Source organism: Siniperca chuatsi, linkage group LG8 (assembly GCF_020085105.1).
Source record: "Siniperca chuatsi isolate FFG_IHB_CAS linkage group LG8, ASM2008510v1, whole genome shotgun sequence".
NCBI classification, from domain to species: Eukaryota; Metazoa; Chordata; class Actinopteri; order Centrarchiformes; family Sinipercidae; genus Siniperca; species Siniperca chuatsi.
The window spans coordinates 27,873,873-27,885,566 of record NC_058049.1 but is presented as its reverse complement, the minus strand read 5'-3'; the positions used below and the strand labels follow the sequence as shown (position 1 = coordinate 27,885,566).

The 11,694-nt window shown below is 42.8% G+C and overlaps 1 protein-coding gene across 14 annotated transcripts in view; it reads left to right on the top strand.

The window, feature by feature from the left end:
• The first annotated feature begins 8,154 nt into the window (after window positions 1-8,154).
• The window catches only part of setd7 (SET domain containing 7, histone lysine methyltransferase), a 56,240-nt gene continuing 52,700 nt past the window's right edge, over window positions 8,155-11,694 (top strand). For all 14 annotated transcript variants that reach the window (XR_006378839.1, XR_006378838.1, XR_006378840.1 and 11 more), the window contains exon 1: window positions 8,155-8,306. Coding sequence is in view for 9 of the 14 variants with exons in the window: in XM_044204981.1 (XP_044060916.1) it covers window positions 8,213-8,306 (94 nt within the window). In the remaining 5 variants the exon portion in view is untranslated. The remainder of the gene's footprint in view (window positions 8,307-11,694) is intronic.

Genomic DNA, 11,694 nt, shown 5'->3' with positions numbered 1-11,694 from the left:
TAGAGCTGCAAACAGATGAGTATCCTGTGAACAATCCTATTTCTGAAATAACCCACATTTCATAAGCCAAAGTCAGGTAAAAAACAGGTAACTCGCAAACCAGAAAGCACTCATTCAATTAAATTAAGTTCTGTCATGGCATATTATAGAGAAGACACATCATACATTTAAATATTTTGTAAAAACAATGTTGTATCAGTTAAATTACCTTTTCTTGGTGGACTTGACATATCTGTTGACATATATTTGTTGCACGATTATGTACACCTCGCTGAAGAACATACTGCAGGTCCATGGTGTCACCAGGAATACAGGGTAACACTCCACACAGTTCTGACTGAAAACACCGTAGCACACACAGTCAACTTTAATATCAAAACATCTTTGATTGACTTTGACTAGGTAAAAGGAAGACATGATATGGCAAATTCTAATTTTGGATAGCTGATATTTAGTGCTGACACTCACGATCTTTCGTTCATTAATATATAGAGCAACCTGCATTGGACAATCAAATACGCGCAAGTGTACATTCCTGGTAGATTACTTTGTAACGTGAACTCTGTATTTCCACCGTTTGCCTCGTAATCATTGGACAACTTTGCAATTGTGGATGCATCAGTGAGGGGAAGGAGGCTGAGTACAGAGCATAGTGGGCCTTCATTGAGTGGTGTGGGCTGAGCCACCTGCAGCTTAACAGTGGTAAGACAAAAGAGTTGGTAATGGACTTCAGTAGGCAGAAAACTACAGTGGCCAACAAGGGCAAACGCACTGCAACTTAAGAAAACACATGCAAATAGACAAAACACAAGCAAATTAAGAAAGCATCTTCATTAATTTGACAACACATGCACAGCATTTAGAAAACATGCTACAAATTACAACTCTCTGACTTACGGGACATAATGTGCTATAATGGGACATTATGTGCAATATTATGGACATAACTGTAATGCAATTAACCATATATACCTACCTGTTCTTCAGATTTGATATATATACATAGCTATATGCCACCAGCCCTAACTGCTAATACATGGCACCTGCTCTGCAGGATTTAAAAGCCCCTCATCCACCCAGCAGCACTCTCTCTCAGCCACTCCTGCAGCCAGCAGGCTCAGCAGAAGTCTCCCCACACCACTTTGTTTGTTCCTTTGTACTTTCTATTTGTTTAATAAACTGACAGTTTGGTTTATTCACTTCAGTTTATTCCTTTAAGTTGCTTCCCCTTGAGCAAGGGGTATAACACTATAATGGCCATGTTTTCAAACTGCCACTTTTTTAAAGTTGAAATCTGTGATCCAATGAATCAGGGCATGAATGAAAGCAAAAAGTAACAACAAATGTCACTACAATATATCTAATACAGTTTCTACTAAAAACACTCCCACAGCGATATGAGAGTGTGAGAAAAGAACAGGCTGAGGTGGGTATTGTCTTTTAGTATCCTTTGGGCTCTGCGCAGACACCTCACCTCACTGATATCATTAATGCTTGGTAAATAAGTACCAATGATGTTCTGAGTGGTTTTAATCACCTGCTGCAGAGCCCTCCTGTTCTGGGCTGTGTACAGCCCATGTTAGTTTGTAATGTTTCCAGGCAGGATGCTTTCTCTTGCTCCTCTGTAAAAGTTAATAAGAACTTGGCATGGGAATTTTGCCTTCTTAAGTTTCCTTAAGAAATACAGCTGTTTCTGAGCTTCCTTTACCAGGTTGGAGATGTGTGATATCCATGACTCCATGTTCTCTGTGATGCTGATACTCAGGAACCTAAAACTGTTCACCTGCTCCACCTCAGATTCACTGATGTAGACAGGGGTGTGTATCTCAATCTCAGCTCCTTGGTTTTGTTGAGGAGTAGGTTGTTCTCTATGCACCACCCTGCAAGATTGTTCATTTCCTCCCGATATGAATTCTGATCTTCTTCTTTTCCTTTTCCTTTCGGCTGTTCCCTTTCAGGGGTCGCCACAGCGAATCATGTGCCTCCATCTAACCCTGTCCTCTGCATCCTCTTCACTCACACCCATTAACTTCATGTCCTCTCTCACTACATCCATAAATCTCCTCTTTGGTCTTCCTCTAGACCTCCTGCCTGGCAACTCCAACCTCAGCATCCTTCTACCAATATATTCACAGTCTCTCCTCTGAACATGTCCAAACCACCTCAATCTGGCCTCTCTGACTTTAACTCCAAAACATCTAACATGAGCTGTCCCTCTGATGTACTCATTCCTGATCCTGTCTATCCTCATCACTCCCAAAGAGAACCTCAGCATCTTAAGCTCTGCTACCTCCAGCTCTGCCTCTTGTCTTTTCTTCAGTGCCACTGTCTCTAAGCTGAACAACATCACTGGTCTCACCACCGTCTTGAACACCGTTCCTTTCATTCTTGCTGATACTCTTTTATCACACAACACACCTGACATTTTTCTCCACCCATTCCAACCTGCTTGCACTCGCCTCTTCACCTCTTTTCCACAGTCTCCATTGCTCTGAACCATTGACCCTAAGTACTTAAAGTCCTGCACCTTCTTCACCTCTGCTCCCTGTAACCTCACCGTTCCACCTGGGTCCCTCTCATTGACGCACATGTATTCTGTCTTACTGCAGCTAAGCTTCATTCCTCTGTTTTCCAGAGCAGACTTCCATCTCTCTAGATTTTCCTCCACCTGCTCCCTGCTCTCACTACAAATCACAATGTCATCCGCAAACATCATAGTCCATGGAGATTCCTGTCTAACCTCATCTGTCAGCCTGTCCATCACCAGAGCAAACAAGAAGGGGCTCAGAGCTGATCCTTGATGCAGACCCACCTCCACCTTGAACTCCTCTGTCACACCTACAGCACACCTCACCACGGTCTTACAGCTCTCATACATGTCCTGCACCACTCTAACATACTTCTCTGCCACTCCAGACTTTCTCATACAATACCACAGCTCCTCTCTCGGCACCCTGTCATACGCTTTCTCTAAATCTACGAAGACACAATGCAACTCCCTATGATCTTCTCTGTACTTCTCCATCAGCATCCTCAAAACAAATACTGCATCTGTTGTACTCTTTCTAGGCATGAAACCATATTGCTGCTCACAAATGCTCAACTCTGCCCTTAGCCTAGCTTCCACTACTCTTTCCCACAACTTCATTGTATTTCTCATCAGCTTTATTCCTCTGTAGTTGCCACAGCTCTGCACATCTCCTTTGTTCTTAAAAATTGGCACCAGTACACTTCTCCTCCATTCCTCGGACATCCTCTCACTCTCCAAGATCTTGTTAAACAAACTAGTCAGAAACTCTACTGCCACCTCTCCTAGACTCTGCCTTTCCACTCTTCATCCTCTTCAACGTCCTCCTCACTTCACTCTTGCTAATCTTTGCTACTACCTGCTCCACACCAGTCACCTCTTCTACTCTTCGTTCCCTATCATTTTCCTCATTCATCAACTCTTCAAAGTACTCCTTCCATCTTCCCATCACACTCCTGGCACCTGTCAATACATTTCCATCCTTATCTTTAATCACCCTAACCTGCTGCACATCCTTCCTATCTCTATCTCTTTGTCTGGCCAACCTGTACAAATCCACCTCTCCCTCTTTAGTGTCCAACCTAGCATACAAGTCCTCATATGCTCTTTGTTTGGCCTTTGCCACCTCTACCTTCATCTTACTGTGCATCTCTCTGTACTCCTGTCTACTCTCTTCAGTCCTCTCAGTGTCCCACTTAGCTAACCTCTTTCTCTGTATACACTCCTGAACTTCCTCGTTCCACCACCAAGTCTCCTTGTCCACTTTCCTCTTTCCAGATGACACACCGAGTACCCTCCTACCTGTCTCCCTGATCACAGTAGCTGTAGTGGTCCAGTCATCTGGGAGCACTTCCTGACCACCGAGAGTCTGTCTCAGCTCCTACCTGAAAACTACACGACATTCTTCCTTTTTCAACTTCCACCACTTCGTCCTCTGCTCTGCCTTTGTCCTCTTCATCTTCCTCACCACCAGAGACATTTTACACACTACCATCCTGTGTTGTCTGGCTACACTCTCCCCTACCACTACTTTACAGTCACTGGTCTCTTTCAGATTACAACGTCTACACAAGATGTAGTCCACTTGAGTGCTTCTACCTCCGCTCTTATATGTCACCCTATGTTCCTGCCTCTTCTGGAAGAAAGTGTTCACTACAGCCATTTCCATCCTCTTTGCAAAGTCTTCCACCATCTGTCCTTCTGCGTTCCTGTCCCGAAGACCAAACCTGCCCATCACATTCTCATCACCTCTGTTCCCTTCACCTAGATGCCCATTGAAATCTGCACCAATCACCACTCTCTCACCTCTGGGGATGCTCTGCATCACTTCATCTAACTCACTCCAGAATTTCTCCCTCTCTTCTAACTCACATCCTACCTGTGGGGCATAACCACTCACAACATTGAACATCACCCTTTCACTTTCCAGCTTCAGACTCATCAACCTGTCTGATACTCTTTTCACCTCTAGAACATTCCTCACAAACTCAGGATAACTCCTACTCCGTTTCTCTTCCTATCTGACCCATGGTAGAACAACTTAAACCCTGCTCCCAAGCTTCTAGCCTTGCTACCTTTCCACCTGGTCTCCTGGACACACAGTATGTCCACCATCCTTCTCTGCATCATGTCAATCAACTCTCTAGCCTTCCCTGTCATAGTCCCAACATTCAAAGTCCCTACTGTCAGTCCTACATTCTTAGCTTTCCTCTTCTCTCTCTGCCTACGAACACACCTTCCTCCTCTCCTTCTTCGTCTTTGACTTTGATCAACAGTAGTCCAATTTCCACCGGTACCCTGTAGGTCAACAGCACCGGTGGCGGTCGTTGTTAACTCGGGCCCCGACCAATCCGGTATGGAAGTCATTTTCACGATGCACATTTTTAATTTGGCATGTGTTTTACGTCGGATGCCCTTCCTGACACAACCCTCTGCATTTATCCAGACATGGGACTGGCACAAGAAGACACTGGCTTGTGCCCCCTTGTGGTTGCATTCCCGATATGAATTCTGATCATTGTTTGTAATCCGACCGATGATGGTAAATGGACTGTACTTGTATAGTGCCTTTCTAGTCTTCCGACTACTCAAAACATTTCACACTACATATCAGAAATATCACATTCACCCACTGATGGCGGATGCAAACTGCTCATTAGTCCAAAGAAAGAAATTTGGGGTTCAGTATCTTGCCCAAGGAGACTTCATGAGGTCTGGGGGAAACCAGGATCAAACCACCAACCATCTGATGGGTGGACGGCCCACTCTACCACTAAGCCACAGCCGTCCACCACAATATTGTGATTGTAGTGTTTCGTCCGCAAACTTCACAATAGATTTCTCTCCATGGCAAGGATTGCAGTCGTGGGTGTATCAGTTTCAGTGGGGTGATTGTGTTGAATGCTGAGTTGAAATCAACACATAGCATTCTGATGTAGGTGTTATTGTTTTCAAGATGTTTGTGGGCTGAGTGGAGGGCTGCTGTAAGCTTCCTTGTCACCTTATCGAAAGGCAGGTTTTTTTGGCTCTGGATAGGGCTGTCACCTCTCCATTTATCCAGGCTTTCTGATTGGGGAATGCTTTTATTGTCTTTGTGATCACCACATCATCAACACATTTGCTGATGTATGATTTCACTGATGATGTATATTCCTCAAGATTGATGTGGTTCTCCTGTGTGGTGGCATCTCTGAACATGTGCCAGTGTGTGTACTCAAAACTTTGTAGCTGCCAGAAATGTTTGCATAAACATGGTCCAGGGCATTACTTAACCTGGTTGGGGTGTGGTGTTGTGGTGAATTTGCATCTGGGGTAAACAGCAGCAACAAAAACAGTGGTGAACTCTCTGGGCAGATAATATGGTCGACACCTTAACATTAAAAACATCTGGGAAACATTGTCCATCAGTTTTGACCATGTTTGAACACCAAGCATCACAGAGTCCACCTCCCCTCGTCTTATCTGAAGTCTTGTGTTCTGTCGGTGCAGAACACGGTCTGCCTGTCAACTGTAATAGCTTGATCTGGGATGTTGTGGTGGAGCCAGGTCTCTGTAAAGATGTGGGCACAACAGCCTCTGATTTCCCATTGCTGAGTTAGCCTCAGTCTTATTTCTTAAGAACAATATTCAGAGAGGTTTATGCCCTTGGATCCATATCTCTTTGAAAATTCTAAAAAACAAAGGTGCTTTGAAGATGCAAGGCAAGTGAAAAATTCTTCTAATGTGATATTTATCTTCATTTACAGTACTTAAGAGCTTTAAAAGGCTGAGTTTTGTTGGGCAGTCTGGGGCCGGGTCGCGGTTTTAGGAGGGGTAGTCCTGAGAAGTCATGGTCCTCTGGGGGATCCCGAGGGGTTCCCAAGTCAGATGAGATAAATAATCCCTGCAACTTGTTCTGGGTCTACCCTGGGGTCTCCTACCAGTTGGACGTACCGGGAAAACCTCCAAAGGAAGGCGCCCAGGAGGCATCCTGATCAGATGCCCGAACCACCTCAACTGGTTTCTTTCGACGTGAAGGAGAAGCAGCACTACCCCGAGCTCCCTTCGGATGTGGGTGGGTGAGCCCAGCCACCCTACGAAGGAAACTCATTTTGGCGCCCAGGAGGCATCCTGATCAGATGCCCGAACCACCTCAACTGGTTTCTTTCGACGTGAAGGAGCAGCAGCTCTACCCCGAGCTCCCTTCGGATGTGGGTGGGTGAGTCCAGCCACCCTACGAAGGACACGTGGCCGCTTGTATCTGCAATCTTATTCTTTCGGTCACTACCCAAACCTCATGACCATAAGCGAGAGTTGGAACGTAGATCGACTGGTAAATCGAAAGCATTGCCTTCCAGCTCAGCTCCCTCTTCACCACAACAGTCCGGAACAACACACACATTACGGCTGATGCTGCACCAAACCACCTGTCAGTCTCACTCTCCATTTTACCCTCACTCGTGAACATGACCCAGAGATACTTGAACTCCTTCAAATGGGGCAGCAACGTACTCCCAACGCAGAGGGAGCAATCCACTGTTTTCCGACAGAGAACCATGGCCTCAGACTTGGAGGTGCTGACTCTCATCCCAACTGCTTCACACTCAACTGAAAATTGCCCCAGTGCATGCTGAAGGTCACAGTCTGATGAAGCTAACAGAACCACATCATCTGTAAAGAGCAGACAAACAAGCCTGAGGTCCCCAAACCAGGCCGCTAAAAAAAGTTACTTCTGTCACTTTTTGTGTGTGCAAACAATTATTGTATCTTGCTCCTCTTTTTGATGGCTGGCTTTTCCCCACACCTTTGAGTTTAGCCATTCAGAACAACTATACAAAATGTTAGCCTTCAGACATGGTGGAACTAGTTTGTTTCAAGCTTACCCTTGCCCTAAAGTAGGCAATTATTTACCAAAACTGACATAACAACTTTATAAACCAGGGATATGTGTTGGCTGAGTATCTGTTAGTTTGTTTTGATGGTTTTATGCCCTCTAGTGGTCAACAATCAATTACTTCAGCTTTAAATTGTAGTGGTGCCCCAAAAGATTCTAGAGATACCAAATATGACAGGCAGAATTTGAAAGGAACAAAAACACACTTTGAGCAGTGGGAACAATATCAGATGCCATTAAATAAGACAGGAAATCCTCACATTCACCAAACTGTCCACTATGTGGACGTAGCCTATTTCCCATCTAGGGGAAACACATCATGACAATGGATTGTTACACTCTCATATCACTTTACCTTTATGATTTCTTTGAAAAGAGAAGGTCTTACATTGACAAAATTAATCCAATCTCTCCATAGTGGGTAGGTCCAATTTTCACCCTATCACTAAATGATTCCAGTCAAGGAGGAGGAACACTGCTGCCCCATAATAGGGAGGGGCAATGTTGGTTTGCTTTTATGTAAGGGAGAACTGATGAAATCAGGAAATTTGTTAAAATCACAAGTAAAAACCATACCAATAACCTAGAATGGGCTGTGCATCATTTACCACCAAAAGCAATGACTGCATTAACTGCAAGATGAAATTGATTGCTTCTTTTGAACTGTTTTAAATAAATAAATGAACTAATAATAACATTTGTGCCAATTTGTGTCTGATCTGTGCATTTCTTACAGTGAAAACGTCCAAGTTTGAACTCAGGCTAGAAAAGCTTGTCAGTTGTCATATCATGTCACGCCCAGATGACGCCCCATGGGTGACAGGAAAAGCAGTCAAAGCTGTGGTGATCCAGCAGCCTCGTGCAGCATGGACAGCGATGATGAAAATATAGAAGAGGTCGTGGAAGGTAAGCGACATCTTTCTTTCATTTAATGTATCTTCAAACGACGAAATTTTGGCTATATACGATATTTCTCTGTTGTTTTGAGATTCTGATGTGAGTTCTCCGTAAATCTTCATGAGTCAGTCTGTCAGTGGGCCCGCTTGGTAACATAAGAGCGCCGGGGACTTTATTCCAGAAGACGATCCGCTTGACAGACAAGTGAGGGCGGCCTGGGTGATATCAGTGTCCCGTTACCAGCGTGGCTGCTGGAAAGATTTAACCAGGCAGGAAATGTAAAATAGCATGAAATGTACATTTTTGTTTTTCACAGTCAGCTACACGTGTGCTCGGTTTATGATAATAAGCAACACTGTAATACATGAATATGTGTGGTGTTTTGATACTTTGTATTTCGTGTATCGACGTGAACGGTTGGGAATTATTTCACCCAAGTAGAACGACGCTGAAGTTAGCTTCCGATTCGGCAATTAAGGGGAAAGTTAAGGGAAACTTAACATACATTGCTGAGCGACCGATTCTCCGTTTTTTTGCACCTCTTACTGTTGTGAAAGTGTGTTAGACATTTTAGGTAAAGCCTCAACGCTATCTGAAACCAAACAACAAACAAAACCACTATACCTACACTGAAGGTGTACCTCAAATCTGGACTAGATTATCCCAGAGAGGCTAAAGATGATTTAAAACACAGTTTCAGATTTGTGAAACCTTTACTATATTTGTAAAAATTAAAAAAGGGCGATTTCACTGCTTTTTTAGCACCTTGACTACATTGGATCAGGTCCAGATCAAAACCCACTATACCTAGACTGGTCAAATATGAAAAATAGCAATGTTACTGATTTACAGTATTGCCACAACATGGCCTTTGTTGGTCGAAAGTCACTTTAGAAGTCCACGTTTCCATTTCATTTCTGATTGCCGTGAAGATATTGTCTTTCTCACTTTAAAACAAAAGTAGAAAAGTTACTTTTACCTTTTTGAAAAACAATCAAAACATCTTCATAGATTGGTCAATTGGTTAATTTACTCTTGAAATTATTCTTTCAAAACAAATTACTGTTCTCTCACCTTTACTGTGTTGGCCACAGTCAACCTCTCTCACGCTTCTGCCAGTGTTATTTTCCTCTTTTTTGCCAAAGCCTTAACTATGGTCTGTGTTAGAAGTACCATAATTCCGCTATTAGTGTGCTTGTTCTTCATTTGATCTACATATGAAGACATTTTTATGAAAAGCTTTCTGTCAATACTTCGTCACAATTATCAACATTTGATTTGAGAAATCATTTAATTCAACTTGTTTATCTGTCCACTAACATCTGCCATCATATCAGACCCTGCTCTTCTTCTCCTGCCCACCAGTGTTACTACTTTTGCCAGTCAACTGAACTCGCACCTGCCTGCAGACATGATCCTCATTACCCCATTATCCAAAGAGTTTTTACTGTAGACCTGCACAGTGGCCAGTCATTTGCCAGATTGTGTATCGTGTCTCCTAGTCGTAGTGTTGCAGCCCTTGTGTTTCCCTATATCTGCCTGCCTGCAATGGTGATTTTGAACTATGCTAGTTTTTTACCTTGTTCCTGCCTGCCTTAACCCTTTTACCTGTTTAACCTGTTGGTGTCCTGTGTTATGCCTGCTGACAAAGTAAACTTTGTTTTTAATGCTCCTGCTTTTTGAGTCTCCTTTGGGTCAAAAGTAGTAAAGTACTGCTACAACTTTTGGTTGCATTCCTAATATAACTACCGCTATTACTATTGTTTGAGGTACCTATGGAGCCCTTTAACTATTGCTGAAACCTTCATATGTAGATCTGTCTTTGTTTCTTCCTGCTATCCTCTTGCTCCTTTCCGACCACTGTCATTTGCATGTCCCGCTTTTGTCTCACTGTCCTTCTGTTTTACTGTCTGTCCATGTTAAATTCTGTACATTTCTGTCTCTCTTACTTTCCTTTCTTCTTTCCTTTTTTTCTATCTCCTCTTTTCCCTATTCCTACATTTCTGTCACTCATAGTCATATGTATAGCTTCCACCCTGACCCTATTGTTCTTTATCTGTCATTTTACTTTTCCCTTTCTACTTCCCTTTTCCTTCTAATTTCTTTTATTTTTTTTTCACCCAGTTCTCTGTGCTTTCCCCATGTACATGTCTGTTGTTATTGTTTCTCCCTGCATTTCCTTCACTCTTTGTCCTTCCTTCCTCTCTCCCTTTTTTCTTCTGTCCCTCCTTTCCATCTACCTCTCACCATTTTGTCATTTTATATCCTTTCTGCTCCCTGTAGAAAACTAACTGACAATATAGATTTAGTAAATCAGATTTGTTTACAATGTATACCAAGTTTTTCTCAAACCAAACTGGCACAAGTCAATTCCTGCGATGGGTGGTTGTTGTGGACGATACAGTCGTCTTTTCTACTTTTAAGTAGGGGTGTGAAAGGGGGTTATGACAAGTTGGTGTAAATATTGATACCAATATATTTAATATAGCTGGTGGAGTATTTATTCATTTTAAATTACAAAGATTATTTTTAAAATGTTCTTAAAATTTACAAATATGTAAGCTTTATAGAATAGAACAAATACACATATCCACCAGGTTCAATCTTAACCATGAATAATTAATTTCTCTGCTATACTTAATAGAAAAAAATGTCTGTTCATGGATATAAGTTGAAACTGCTGTTGACCTACCTCTAACAGCATCACATTTAGGATGTATTTGGTCCTGTCAGAAGACTTAAGCAGAGAGCTGTCGAGGAAGTCTGACAGGTATTTCACGATCCTGTCCAGCTGGGTGTCATCGTCAAAGAGGATTGGGACCCACCGTTCCTCAAAAGTAAAGTGAGCAGGAGTGGCTGCTCCTCACCAGAGACATTGGCCTGAAAAGTATGAATTAAATAAACTCAAATCTTAGTAATTAATCAGTCCTGCCTCCTTTTCTGGAACAAGGCCACAGTGGGGCCCCTTGTCTCTAAAACACCTGTCTCCTAGTCAGCCTACTCCATCAGTTCCAGTGACAGCAAGAGTGTGGCTTTAACTCTCATCTTTGTAACTCACTTTAATTTCCAACGAACATGTACTGTTGCAGTTTGCTGTGGAAAGTGAAGGGGCTGGCTCACCCTCATATGATTATACAGTGTTTTGGTATCAAAGGTTATATAAAGGCTAGGTAAAGGGTTAAGGCAGGCAGGCAGGCAAAAAACTAGCATAACCAAAAATCACAATTGCAGGCAGATTCAGGAAAAACAAAAGGGCTGCAACACTACATTACCGTACTACACAATGTGGCAAATGATTAGGCTACTAGATGTGAAAAAAGCAGTAAAATCTTTTTTGCATTTTCACAAATAGAACAAAGGTTTCACAAATCTGAAACTGTCTTTTAAATGATCTTTA